This window comes from Mytilus trossulus, chromosome 11, assembly GCF_036588685.1.
Source record: "Mytilus trossulus isolate FHL-02 chromosome 11, PNRI_Mtr1.1.1.hap1, whole genome shotgun sequence".
NCBI lineage: Eukaryota > Metazoa > Mollusca > Bivalvia > Mytilida > Mytilidae > Mytilus > Mytilus trossulus.
The window spans coordinates 7,040,117-7,055,045 of NC_086383.1; the positions used below are offsets into that span (position 1 = coordinate 7,040,117).

The 14,929-nt window shown below is 35.5% G+C and overlaps 1 protein-coding gene across 2 annotated transcripts; it reads right to left on the reverse strand.

Moving 5' to 3' along the window:
• Positions 1-7,651: 7,651 nt before the first annotated feature.
• LOC134690680 (MORN repeat-containing protein 2-like) lies at positions 7,652-14,833 on the reverse strand. Of its 2 annotated transcripts, XM_063550676.1 has the most exons (5): positions 14,693-14,815; positions 11,019-11,036; positions 9,333-9,413; positions 8,419-8,662; positions 7,652-7,886 (listed from the first exon to the last, which is right to left on the reverse strand). In XM_063550676.1, the coding sequence occupies exons 1-5, from the start codon at positions 14,700-14,702 to the stop codon at positions 7,781-7,783; spliced, it is 459 nt and encodes a 152-aa protein (XP_063406746.1). In that variant the 5' UTR covers positions 14,703-14,815; the 3' UTR covers positions 7,652-7,780. The 2 variants fall into 2 exon arrangements, with proteins under 2 accessions (XP_063406746.1, XP_063406747.1); XM_063550677.1 differs by lacking the exon at positions 11,019-11,036 and having other exon boundaries at positions 14,693-14,833.
• Positions 14,834-14,929: the final 96 nt, after the last annotated feature.

Sequence of the window (14,929 nt, forward strand, 5' to 3'; positions counted from 1 at the left end):
TAGGACACTGGCCATTGTTCTATTAGCCATTGTCGTATAGGCTCAGGTGGACATATCGTTAGTACACTTGTCCATTGTTCTAGTAGCCATTGTCGTATAGGTTCAGGTGGACATATCGTTAGTACACTTGTCCATTGTTCTAGTAGCCATTGTCGTATAGGCTCAGGTGGAGCTATCGTTAGGACACTTGTCCATTGTTCTATTAGCCATTGTCGTATAGGCTCAGGTAGACATATCGTTGGGACGCTGGCCATTGTTCTAGTAACCATTGTCGTATAGGCTCAGGTGGACATATCGTTAGTACACTTGTCCATTGTTCTAGTAGCCATTGTCGTATACGCTCAGGTGGAGCTATCGTTAGTACACATATCAATTGTTCTAGTAGTCATTGTCGTATAGGCTCAGGTGGACATATCGTTAGTACACTTGTACATTGTTCTAGAAGCCATTGTCGTATAGGCTCAGGTTGACCTATCGTTAGGACACTGGCCCTTGTTGTAGTAGTCATTGTCGTATAGGCTCAGGTGGACCTATCGTTAGGACACTTGTCCAATGTTTTAGAAGCCATTGTCTTATAGGCTCAGGTGAAGCTATCGTTAGGACACATATCAATTGTTCTAGTAGTCAGTGTCGTATAGGCTCAGGTGGACATATCGTTAGTACACTTGTCCATTGTTCTAGTAGCCTTTGTCGTATAGGCTCAGGTGGACATATCGTTAGGACACTTATCCATTGTTCTAGTAGCCATTGTCGTATATATAGGCTCAGGTGGACATATCGTTAGTACACTTGTCCATTGTTCTAGTAGCCATTGTCGTATAGGCTCAGGTGGACCTATCGTTAGGACACTTGTTCAATGTTCTAGTAGCCATTGTCGTATGGGCTCAGGTGGAGCTATCGTTAGTACACATATCAATTGTTCTAGTAGTCATTGTCGTATAGGCTCAGGTGGACATATCGTTAGTACACTTGTCCATTGTTCTAGAAGCCATTGTCGTATAGGCTCAGGTAGACATATCGTTAGGACACTGGCCATTGTTCTATTAGCCATTGTCGTATAGGCTCAGGTGGACATATCGTTAGTACACTTGTCCATTGTTCTAGTAGCCATTGTCGTATAGGTTCAGGTAGCACTCCACAGTTAGAAAATAAAATTAAAAATGAGCCCCAAAATGTTTTATCATCTCCTATTTCTGGATTTCTAATACATTAACCTAACTGTTTGTGTTGTACATGTGCATATGTATGTAATCAGTATCTTCCATAGATTCAATTTTCCAAAGTTAAAAGGGTGAAAATTAATTCCTTTTATGTGTATCCATGGCAACATTCAGCATATATTTACCATAAAATATTGCAAAAAGGGGGGTGAACATGTCATATATCCCCCCAAAATTTGGATCAAACTAGAATTTCAATGCCTTTGAGTGATACCTTTTTAGAAACTGTTTTCTTAAATCTTCCTAATGATCAAATAAAAAATGGGTGTCTTTCGCCTCAATTTTTCGTAAAATCCAATCACAAAGTTCGTGCGATAAAAAGTTGGAAAAAAACATTACAATAATTGCCGGACCAATGTATGGTATGGACATGCAAATACGGACTGTCATACAGAAAACAGCCTATATTACATACATTACATAACCTTGATGTTCATATAAACCCAATACAAAGGCTATTTTAATACTCAGCTATCCAAAAATGAATTTTATTGCACACTAGCTCTCATATTTAAAAAATCCACAGGGGCCAAAATGTGAAACTACACACCTAACTGTGGAGTGCTACCTCAGGTGGACATATCGTTAGTACACTTGTCCATTGTTCTAGTAGCCATTGTCGTATAGGCTCAGGTGGAGCTATCGTTAGGACACTTGTCCATTGTTCTATTAGCCATTGTCGTATAGGCTCAGGTAGACATATCGTTGGGACGCTGGCCATTGTTCTAGTAACCATTGTCGTATAGGCTCAGGTGGACATATCGTTAGTACACTTGTCCATTGTTCTAGTAGCCATTGTCGTATAGGCTCAGGTGGAGCTATCGTTAGTACACATATCAATTGTTCTAGTAGTCATTGTCGTATAGGCTCAGGTGGACATATCGTTAGTACACTTGTACATTGTTCTAGAAGTCATTGTCGTATAGGCTCAGGTAGACATATCGTTAGGACACTGGCCATTGTTCTATTAGCCATTGTCGTATAGGCTCAGGTGGACATATCGTTAGTACACTTGTCCATTGTTCTAGTAGCCATTGTCGTATAGGCTCAGGTGGACATATCGTTAGTACACTTATCCAATGTTTTAGTAGCCATTGTCTTATAGGCTCAGGTGAAGCTATCGTTAGGACACATATCAATTGTTCTAGTAGTCAGTGTCGTATAGGCTCAGGTGGACATATCGTTAGTACACTTGTCCATTGTTCTAGTAGCCTTGGTCGTATAGGCTCAGGTGGACATATCGTTAGTACACTTGTCCATTGTTCTAGTAGCCATTGTCGTATAGGCTCAGGTGGACCTATCGTTAGGACACTTGTTCAATGTTCTAGTAGCCATTGTCGTATAGGCTCAGGTGGAGCTATCGTTAGTACACATATCAATTGTTCTAGTAGTCATTGTCGTATAGGCTCAGGTGGACATATCGTTAGTACACTTGTCCATTGTTCTAGAAGCCATTGTCGTATAGGCTCAGGTAGACATATCGTTAGGACACTGGCCATTGTTCTATTAGCCATTGTCGTATAGGCTCAGGTGGACATATCGTTAGTACACTTGTCCATTGTTCTAGTAGCCATTGTCGTATAGGTTCAGGTGGACATATCGTTAGTACACTTGTCCATTGTTCTAGTAGCCATTGTCGTATAGGCTCAGGTGGAGCTATCGTTAGGACACTTGTCCATTGTTCTATTAGCCATTGTCGTATAGGCTCAGGTAGACATATCGTTGGGACGCTGGCCATTGTTCTAGTAACCATTGTCGTATAGGCTCAGGTGGACATATCGTTAGTACACTTGTTCATTGTTCTAGTAGCCATTGTCGTATAGGCTCAGGTGGAGCTATCGTTAGTACACATATCAATTGTTCTAGTAGTCATTGTCGTATAGGCTCAGGTGGACATATCGTTAGTACACTTGTACATTGTTCTAGAAGCCATTGTCGTATAGGCTCAGGTAGACATATCGTTAGGACACTGGCCATTGTTCTATTAGCCATTGTCGTATAGGCTCAGGTGGACATATCGTTAGTACACTTGTCCATTGTTCTAGTAGCCATTGTCGTATAGGCTCAGGTGGACATATCGTTAGTACACTTGTCCATTGTTCTAGTAGCCATTGTCGTATAGGCTCAGGTGGAGCTATCGTTAGTACACATATCAATTGTTCTAGTAGTCATTGTCGTATAGGCTCAGGTGGACATATCGTTAGTACACTTGTACATTGTTCTAGAAGCCATTGTCGTATAGGCTCAGGTAGACATATCGTTAGGACACTGGCCATTGTTCTATTAGCCATTGTCGTATAGGCTCAGGTGGACATATCGTTAGTACACTTGTCCATTGTTCTAGTAGCCATTGTCGTATAGGCTCAGGTGGACATATCGTTAGTACACTTATCCAATGTTTTAGTAGCCATTGTCTTATAGGCTCAGGTGAAGCTATCGTTAGGACACATATCAATTGTTCTAGTAGTCAGTGTCGTATAGGCTCAGGTGGAAATATCGTTAGTACACTTGTCCATTGTTCTAGTAGCCTTGGTCGTATAGGCTCAGGTGGACATATCGTTAGTACACTTGTCCATTGTTCTAGTAGCCATTGTCGTATAGGCTCAGGTGGACTTATCGTTAGGACACTTGTTCAATGTTCTAGTAGCCATTGTCGTATAGGCTCAGGTGGAGCTATCGTTAGTACACATATCAATTGTTCTAGTAGTCATTGTCGTATAGGCTCAGGTGGACATATCGTTAGTACACTTGTCCATTGTTCTAGAAGCCATTGTCGTATAGGCTCAGGTAGACATATCGTTAGGACACTGGCCATTGTTCTATTAGCCATTGTCGTATAGGCTCAGGTGGACATATCGTTAGTACACTTGTCCATTGTTCTAGTAGCCATTGTCGTATAGGCTCAGGTGGAGCTATCGTTAGTACACATATCAATTGTTCTAGTAGTCATTGTCGTATAGGCTCAGGTGGACATATCGTTAGTACACTTGTACATTGTTCTAGGAGCCATTGTCGTATAGGCTCAGGTAGACATATCGTTAGGACACTGGCCATTGTTCTATTAGCCATTGTCGTATAGGCTCAGGTGGACATATCGTTAGTACACTTGTCCATTGTTCTAGTAGCCATTGTCGTATAGGCTCAGGTGGACATATCGTTAGTACACTTGTCCATTGTTCTAGTAGCCATTGTCGTATAGGCTCAGGTGGAGCTATCGTTAGTACACATATCAATTGTTCTAGTAGTCATTGTCGTATAGGCTCAGGTGGACATATCGTTAGTACACTTGTACATTGTTCTAGAAGCCATTGTCGTATAGGCTCAGGTAGACATATCGTTAGGACACTGGCCATTGTTCTATTAGCCATTGTCGTATAGGCTCAGGTGGACATATCGTTAGTACACTTGTCCATTGTTCTAGTAGCCATTGTCGTATAGGCTCAGGTGGACATATCGTTAGTACACTTATCCAATGTTTTAGTAGCCATTGTCTTATAGGCTCAGGTGAAGCTATCGTTAGGACACATATCAATTGTTCTAGTAGTCAGTGTCGTATAGGCTCAGGTGGAAATATCGTTAGTACACTTGTCCATTGTTCTAGTAGCCTTGGTCGTATAGGCTCAGGTGGACATATCGTTAGTACACTTGTCCATTGTTCTAGTAGCCATTGTCGTATAGGCTCAGGTGGACTTATCGTTAGGACACTTGTTCAATGTTCTAGTAGCCATTGTCGTATAGGCTCAGGTGGAGCTATCGTTAGTACACATATCAATTGTTCTAGTAGTCATTGTCGTATAGGCTCAGGTGGACATATCGTTAGTACACTTGTCCATTGTTCTAGAAGCCATTGTCGTATAGGCTCAGGTAGACATATCGTTAGGACACTGGCCATTGTTCTATTAGCCATTGTCGTATAGGCTCAGGTGGACATATCGTTAGTACACTTGTCCATTGTTCTAGTAGCCATTGTCGTATAGGTTCAGGTGGACATATCGTTAGTACACTTGTCCATTGTTCTAGTAGCCATTGTCGTATAGGCTCAGGTGGAGCTATCGTTAGGACACTTGTCCATTGTTCTATTAGCCATTGTCGTATAGGCTCAGGTAGACATATCGTTGGGACGCTGGCCATTGTTCTAGTAACCATTGTCGTATAGGCTCAGGTGGACATATCGTTAGTACACTTGTCCATTGTTCTAGTAGCCATTGTCGTATACGCTCAGGTGGAGCTATCGTTAGGACACTTGTTCAATGTTCTAGTAACCATTGTCGTATAGGCTCAGGTGGACATATCGTTAGTACACTTGTCCATTGTTCTAGTAGCCATTGTCGTATAACCTCAGGTGGAGCTATCATTAGTACACTTGTCCATTGTTCTAGTAGCCATTGTCGTATAGGCTCAGGTGGACATATCGTTAGTACACTTGTCCATTGTTCTAGTTGCCATTGTCGTATAGGCTCAGGTGGACCTATCGTTAGGACACTTGTCTATTGTTCTAGTAGCCATTATCGTATAGGCTCAGGTGGACCTATCGTTAGGACACTTGTCCATTGTTCTAGTAGCCATTGCCGTATAGGATCAGGAGGACCTATCGTTAGGACACTTGTCAATTGTTCTAGTAGTCATTGTCGTATAGGCTCAGGTGGACCTATCGTTTGGACACTTGTCCATTGTTCTAGTAGCCATTGTCGTATAGGCTCAGGTAGACCTATCGTTAGGACACTTGTCCATTGTTCTAGTAGCCAATGTCGTATAGGCTCAGGTGGACCTATCGTTAGGACACTTGTCCATTGTTCTAGTAGCCATTGTCGTATAGGCTCAGGTAGACCTATCGTTAGGACACTTGTCCATTGTTCTAGTAGCCAATGTCGTATAGGCTCAGGTGGACCTATCGTTAGGACACTTGTCCATTGTTCTAGTAGCCTTTGTCGATAGGCTCAGGTAGACATATCGTTAGGACACTTGTCCATTGTTCTAGTAGCCATAGTCGTATAGGCTCAAGTGGACATATCGTTAGGACACTTGTCCATTGTTCTAGTAGCCATTGTCGTATAGGCTCAGGTGGACCTATCGTTAGGACACTTGTCCATTGTTCTAGTAGCCATTGTCGTATAGGCTCAGGTGGAGCTATCATTAGGACACTTTTCCATTGTTCTAGTAGCCATTGTCGTATAGGCTCAGATGGAGCTATCGTTAGGACACTTGTCCATTGTTCTAGTAGCCATAGTCGTAATGACACAGCTTTTCATATTGTTAGAACACTTGTCTATTGTTCTAGCGGTAATTTCCATATTGTTCGGTAGCTGTTGCCTTATAGACTCAGTTTGATATATTTTAATGTCACTTGTACATATGCCTTTTTCTAGCAGCCATTCCCTTACATATAGACTCAGTTTGATATATTTTAAGGTCACTTGTACATATGCCTTTATCTAGCAGCCATTCCCTTACATATAGACTCAGTTTGATATATTTTAAGGTCACTTGTACATATGCATTGTTCTAGTAGCCATTCCCTTACATATAGACTCAGTTTGATATATTGTAAGGGCAATTGTACATTATTGTTGAAGAGCATGTGTTGATCACTGTTTTCTTTGATGTTTTTGTTATTGGGTAGATGTCTTATTGGCATAGACCCACATCTCATTTTATTAATATTTTGTTTTAATTTTTTTTTTTAAATTACCATAAATGTATCATTTCCCAAAACTGTAGCAATTGTTTCAGACAATAAATTACAATGTCAGCTGATTTTTGTTGTTAAATACAGTATAGTTATCAGGTTTGTTCAATCAATGTGATTACTGTAAATTCAGAAATTATTGCCTGTATTTATTATTGCGATATTGTCATTTTAGACTTTTAAATGCGATTTTAATTTTTACGATTTTGAGAACAATCCTGTTAAATTCAATATTTCAAAATGTGAATTTAAATTATTGCCTTTACAACTAGTCGCAATTTTTGCAATAATAAAAACCTCGCATTAATTTCTGATTTTACAGTAATCAGTATTTTAATCATAAACATTGTTTGCCTCTGTGGTAACAGTTGGGAATTTCGTTTAATATAAAAAAAAAAAAGAAGATGTGGTATGATTGCCAATGGGACAACTCTCCACAAGAGACCAAATTACACTGAAATTAACAACTATGGGTCACCGTAACTGTTTTTAAAAAATAACAGACATTTAAAAGATTTGATTGACTGTTGGTATTTTACCCCACTCTCAGCACACTAGCCTTTACCTTGAGGGCTAGTTTTTACTGTAACGGAATCAAGAGTTCCAAGCAAGATCCATTAAACTTCCCAAAACAAATTAACTAGATAATAACATGATAGCAGTTTTTTAAGTAAACTTGCCCACCTCAATAATTTGAAATCTAAAACTAACACTGTAACAGGTAAAACACAGGTAAAAACAAAAGTTAATGATCTGCATGATTTATTTACAATGTACAATATTTACAAATGTTAATTCTTCCATGACATAAAGGCAGTCTTTGTCCCAAATGCTTCTTATAGATCACCATCATGGTGATGTTATTGTTTTTATCTTAGTCTAGATTGAGTTTAAATCTGAGTCCTGGAGCAGCTCTGTATCTGAATGTCCCCTCCCACACCTGTCCGTCTGTATCGGTAAACTCTCCACCTCCTTCAAGTCTGCAAATATAAACAAATCATATGTTAATGGATTTGCGTTTCAGAAACTCATAGTCTATGGGTAAAATTATTATTCTTGAAATTTCAGTAAACGAACAAAAGATTTTAGCCCAATGACACCAGGTTATATTGTTTTCAGACCAATCATTTTTTTAAGGACGTTTCAGCCGCAGTTGTTAGATACTGAAATGGTGAATTTTAGTTACGAGCTGTCAAACTTTTTCTTTATCTTTCAATGAATTATAAAAAAGATTTGTTCTTTCTATGTGATTTCATTGGGCATGGTGACCTTTTTTTTCAAAAAAACACAACAGCAAAATAATAGGAAGGCAAAAAACTTTGATGTTATAAATGAATATAGATTGATGATGAACTGCGATCAAACAAAAGACTCTTTACATGCTTTAATTATTATCAAGTGTAAAAATCTAAGAAAATTTGTTCCAGCAACTCTAAGACAAGTGTACATGAAGACACATTAGATAAATTTATTTTTCTTATGAGCTTCGCTTATGACAATCATATTGCTTACCTGTTTTCAACAAACTGTCCAGTGTAAGCTGAATTGTTAGGCCAGGTATATGTCCCTAAACCATGGAACTGGTTGTTAACAAATTGTCCTTCATACCTGGCACCAGTAGGATGTTTCAGGGTTCCCTGTCCATTCATTTTATCCTGGTTCCATTCTCCTTCATACATTGTACCATCAGTAGTAACATGTATTCCCATACCTGACCGGTCCATTGACCCGTCTGTACCATGTAAATAATCTCCTTCTGAAAATTGTTTTAAAAAGAGATTGTTAACTATTGCTGTTATTTTTATTTCATTTTACCATTTCACCAATTATTCAAATGATCTAAAACCTAATCTCCTGCTAGTTAGAAAAATAATTCAAGAATATCAAATTCATTCAGACAATTTAAAAACTTTTTTATATCTTTCAATGTTTGGCTCGATTTTTTTGCCAGTGATTGTTCTTTTTGTCTTTCTTTTGGCAATGTTTTTTTTCCTTCTTAGACAAGACAAATTAACTTCATTGAATGGTTCCTGGCAGAACAATATAGGATCTAGGTAGGTATGTTCTTACAAAAATAATTATACATAAATTATATACATGTAGGAAAAGCTCTGGAGTTGGTTTCACAAAAAAACTAACGACTTAGATTGGTCTTAAGTCATGCATAATTCAGTATACTTACGATCAATCTTAGTCATAAGTTTTTTTGTGAAATCGACTCCAGGACTTTATAGTGCTTAAGCAAAAACGTTCTTAAAGTATATGGCTCAGGTAAGTAGTCATGGTAGTAAACAGTAAATGGAAAACAGGAGTCTGGACTATAATTGTGTTGCCTTAGACTTTATGACAGCCCCTTGATTGTTTTTTCAATTTCTCTATACAAATATATACAAGACTTCTAATTTGCTTCCAAAAACTTGTCTTACCATATTTATCTCCATTTGGGAAAACATAGACCCCTTTCAACACAGTAGGTGTTGCTTCTTCCTTTTTCTTGTCTTTCTTGTCTGAAAAATATTTAAAAAAAATAATATGTTAAGTATGAGCTAAGGCTCTGTGTTGAATGAGGTACTTTGGCCTCTAATGGTTTACTTTTTACAAATTGTGACTTGAAGGGAGAGTTGTCTCATTGCCACTCCTACCACATCTATTGATATAGATACAAATTGAAAATTTTAGAAAACATAATATTTTATAATCTAAATCATAAGCCATTTATCAGAAATCTTAGGCTACTTTTATCTGAGATAATGATTGAAATCATTTAAAGGGAGGTAATTAGTGAACCTGTGCCATAATAATAAAATACTGTATTAATATTGTTTGCACTGGACATTGTTATACTGCAAATTAAAAAAAATCTCCATCCAAATTTTTAATTGTGAGTCATTATTTTTTTGGAGATATATAGTTTAAAAAAAAAAAACATGACTTAAATTTACAGTAACAATCATTTATACTGTAAAATAAATTTGTGTAATTTATTTTTTTGAGAGTTGTGTTTAATACAATTAGCCCTGTATACCTTGAAAATACACAGAAATCTAGGTTAGCATCAATGCAAAAGATTAACATTAGGCTTTGGATTATTGACAAGAGATACATGTACAATGTACATATGTGAAGCACATTCAAAAGTCAGAAATTTGTGAAAATTGTAACCTGAAGAGGGAAGAAATGAGAAACAAATGATAAGGGATGAACTTAATACTGTCACACATGTGAATATAAGTAAAGAATTAAATATAAGGTTGTGATTTGTTTCAGGATAACAATATGGAGGTGAAATAAGGGGAATAATTTGTGAATCTGTGACATGATATATATACATACATATTGCAATGTGGATTAGAAAAAAAGAAACATTATTATTTTTATTGAGAATTTAATTTACTCTATCAGCATGATCATTTTAATCAACAACATACATTCAAATAAACAAAAATCAAAGTTAGTCTATTTTAATCTTCACAATGTACTGATAGTTATTGGGGTAAATTTAAAAAGAAATATTGCTCTGAATTTAATTAAAATATGATTTGAAAAAGCTAATATTTTCTTTTTCAAAGTCTATGTGCATACACGCAATATACATGACAAAACAATAATTATTGATAAATTAAACTCAATGTCAATAGGACACCCACCAACCACCATATTTCTTACCTAAATGAACTTAATAAATCTTTGTTTGATAAAATGGTATATTCAGAATCTTAAAATAATTGCTGGAAAACATCACTAATAAGGCAAAGCAAGCATGGCTGGTACCAGCAATATTTTTTTTGTTTTTTTATAGTTCGGTTTTGTCTTAAAATTTAATACAAAAAGCTGGAATCACAAAAATCCACATAGATAATGTTAGTTGATTTGAGTTGCTGGAAACTACTACTATAAAATTACATTCTGAAATTCAAAATGTTCACTTGCCTTTAGTTTCAAACAGGTGGATACAGAATTTTACTATATGGTCTTCAATGTGAAAATAAAGCAAAAAATAAGAATACAATTTCTTTTTAAATATTTTCTAAGTAGTAGTTTCACAACAATAAAACATAATTTACAACAACATTTTTATTCACATTCAGATTCACACAAACATGACAAATTACCTTCAACTATTTGATTTTCTGAAATATTTTTAAAATTTAAGATTTTTTTATTAATTCTTAATCCAGAGATCTACATGTAGATGTTAAATCATGGTGAAAATTTTCAATCTTTTTCATTGAACTGAATCTTTTGTTGTATGGTTCACCACTGTCCCAGTTTAGAGGAGGCTAAGCACTAACAGACATTTTTGACACAGCCACATTATTTATGTATGTAATAAATTAGGCCATTAGTTTTTGAAAAGTTTCATTTTTTTAATGTCATGGCCTTTTGTCATCTATGTAGCAGACTTTATATATGGTAGCCTATACATGGATTCTTTTGTCTTTAATTGTTTCACTGCACATGCTAGGGGTGGATCCAGCCATTTTAAAAATGGGGGTTCCTTACCCAGGACAAAAAGGGGGGGGGGGGGGTGTTCCAATTACATGTCTCAATTCAAATGCATTGATCGTCCAAAAAAAAGGGGGGGGGTTGCTAACCTTAATGTATAAAAACAAAGTAAAAAAATAAATCCAATTGATGGACCAAATAACTGACGGGGGACAAAATAAATTATAAAAAAGTGAAAACTTTCATCAAATTATGTGTTGTATTAAAAAACAATTTATGCAGGCAAAAGTTTCTTAACTTTAACATGTTCAAGTTATGGTTGAAACAAAAAAAACTAATTATTTGACAATATATTTTCTACAAATGTTAAGTTTTTTATTATAAAACTCTTAAATATGTGCTTGTTTTGAAAACAATTAGTACAATTTATTCAGGAATTTCCATATTTTCTTCATTGATACAGGATACCATAATTGTTGTATCTTGATGTTTTAGCCAAAAAAATGTAATTTATATTTGGTTTTGAAATTCCAGTTATATAAAATTTATTCCAAATCATTGGCAATGTAAAATTCTTTAAATCCAGTAAAGAAAAAACTTTAAACTTGGAATTAGAATCTTTAAAATAGGCACCATGTGATATTTGTGACCTGTATTCCATTTACATGGTTTCCACATTTGAACCTACTTTAGTGGGCTAAAATCAATAAAGTGCTTCCTTTCAAGTCATGCATGGTAAAAGATTACTTTTCCTTTGACAAGTTTATTGCGTTTCTGAAAAGTGTTTGCAGAACATGAATAAAAAAAAATAATTAAAAATTGTGACAAAGATACCAACTTGGTCCAACTTGGTACATTCCAAGTGTAACGGTATATTAACATGTATTTTTTATTAAATTATCTTTATTCACCTAAAATATACAGTAATATTTACTGCTAAAGCAAAATCAATCCAACGAACATCGGCACCATGATAAGAGACGTAATTTTGATTGAATTTTCCAAGGACCCTTCACATCGTTATTGGGAAACGAAGTGTGTTAAAATGTCGGTCAAGTCTGAAATCGATTTTGTCAAGTCATTGGGCATTTATTTTCACACAAGATTGTATGTAACATTATGCACATAGGAAAAATAATAGACCCCCGGCGCAATCTCTTTGAAAATTGTATTTTCCTTTTTTAAACAAGACAAAACAAGTCTACAGATTATGTTTGCTATCACCCCTTTGGAAACAAAAACAATGTTTAGACCTAGTTTTTTGTATATCTGGCTGTAAGGGTGTGATCACATGTTAGTCACATGTTTCACGTATGACCGGAAATGATTAGAACATAATGACAAAAACAATTTTAATAAATAACTTGACTTCTGTTTCGTGTGAAATGTAACGCATAACGATAACGTCATTTTCTAACTTAATTATTACGAAGAACAAAACAAGAATGTAAATCATATCTGATTTACCTGTTTGAACATCTCGCGAGAGTTCATATTTGCATATTGTTGCAAAGAATTCTTTTACAACAAAGCAGATTACACCATCTAAAATTTGCGTTACAAAATGGGAAACCAAAGTAACGACAGTGTTTTCTACACCTGCTACAGAAATACTAATAGTTCTTGGTATTTTCTTCTCACTATTCTTATTGGTCGATGTTCTTTGTTATTTGAAAGCAAAAGTTACGAATTTGCGTGTGACGATTATCTATAAATCAGTCAGCGTTATGCACTTAGGAAGCGATAAGTAACACGAGATACGACACAAAAATACGGTTGTATAATCTTTGAAATTTGTTAATTTCAATTTTTTTTCCAGGGAAGAGTAGCATACATTTACACTTGTATGTTGATAAAAAATAATGGCATCTTTAGATGTAGTTTCAAGTTTTCTTACAGTAATTCACAATTTTATCACTTTTCTACAGTTATAGGAAACGAGCCCAATAGCAAATTATGGTCCATATTCAACATTTGTTAGGGGTCTTTATTAAAGATACTGGAAGGTTCACAAAATAGATATTTAAGGTTTTATAAGGGTTAATTATTTATTAAATTTTAAATTTTTTTTTTTTTTTTAGTAATTAATTATATATAATTATTTAATTATTTATTTAGTAATATATTTTTTTCTGCAGTGCCACATCATAAATACAAATGTACCAATGAGTTTTATACAAAAGTGACGTAAATTTACCAGTTTGATTCAAATTACAGAGAGATTATAGTGTCAAGTTGACACTTCTAAAGACTAAAGTAGTGTGCTTAAAAATTTTATAGATTTTAAATCAAAAGAGCTCCAGTTATCAGTTATGTGAGCAGTATAAAAGAACTAATTGCTGCTACAATAAAAAAACACAATGTGATTCATTACAATATTATAAGTTAATATGGTAATTACACCACACAAATGAGATGTGAAGATCATTCATGTTAAAAGTACACAGAGTTCTGTAAACTAACAGTTTATTATCACAACTCCCTTGAATTTAAATATAAATATACTTAATTTTCAATATCTGAAGTGGTTTCATATAGGTTATATGATTGATATGATGGTATAATTTATAGAAACAAGATGGTACAGGTATTTCAAATTTACCTGTTTACCAGAATGCTAAATGAAATATCTAGGGAGACAATGCATGTGTACACTGCTTTACAAAAGTTTTGATTGTCTCTCTTTTAACTGTGTAAACTGAGAGCATGATTCTTAGTATGCATTTACAAAATCATCTTGTCTCCTCCAGGGCGTGAACCTCGACCTATGTGTTACATTAAAACTTTAACCGAGTGAGCTGAAGATGTACTTCCCAACTACTTATGTCAGGTTAACTACATGTATATACTACATTTTTGTACATATGCTGATGGAAGCAATCATGTTACAACTGTTAATAGTGTGTACATTTTCCTTTAAAGTGGGTGTTAGGTCTGTTCGACGTCAAAGCCGACTGTGCAAGGGCTGTATAGCTAGTCAAGGTCGTTAAAAAAACATTCCATTTGTTGTTCGACGACAGTCACGCAAATTAAAGTAATCATTTAATAGATGTTTAAAAAAGTTCAAGCACTGCAGATTTCCAATTTCCAAATAGCAATATGTCCATATTAAGACGTAGTCCGAGATTACTCTGACGTCCTACGGCTGTTTAGCCAGACAAGCTGGGGTCCCACGGCCCCAGCTTGTCTGGCTAAAAAGCCGTCAGACGTCAGAGCAATCTCGGACTAATTAAGACGGAGCGAAAGGCCAAGTACGAAAATAAGAGCAAATGTGATTTTGGGCGAATTCCTTTTAGTGTTAGCCTCCATAGAGGTGTGTTTTTATGGTCAATGTTTATACCTGCAGGCATGTCTGTATCAGATAATCTGTTAAATAGTAAATTATTAAATCTGTGAATTAATAGATGGAGGCAGACATTTGTAAACAAAACACCATGGAAATGAACTCACGCGAGATATTAAACTCAAAATTAGTTTCGGATAAGTATGCAAACTCACAGAAAAAGATTAATATTTCTCAATTCAAACACTGAATTTAATTTTTGATTTATAATTGATCTGTTTGAAAACAAAACGG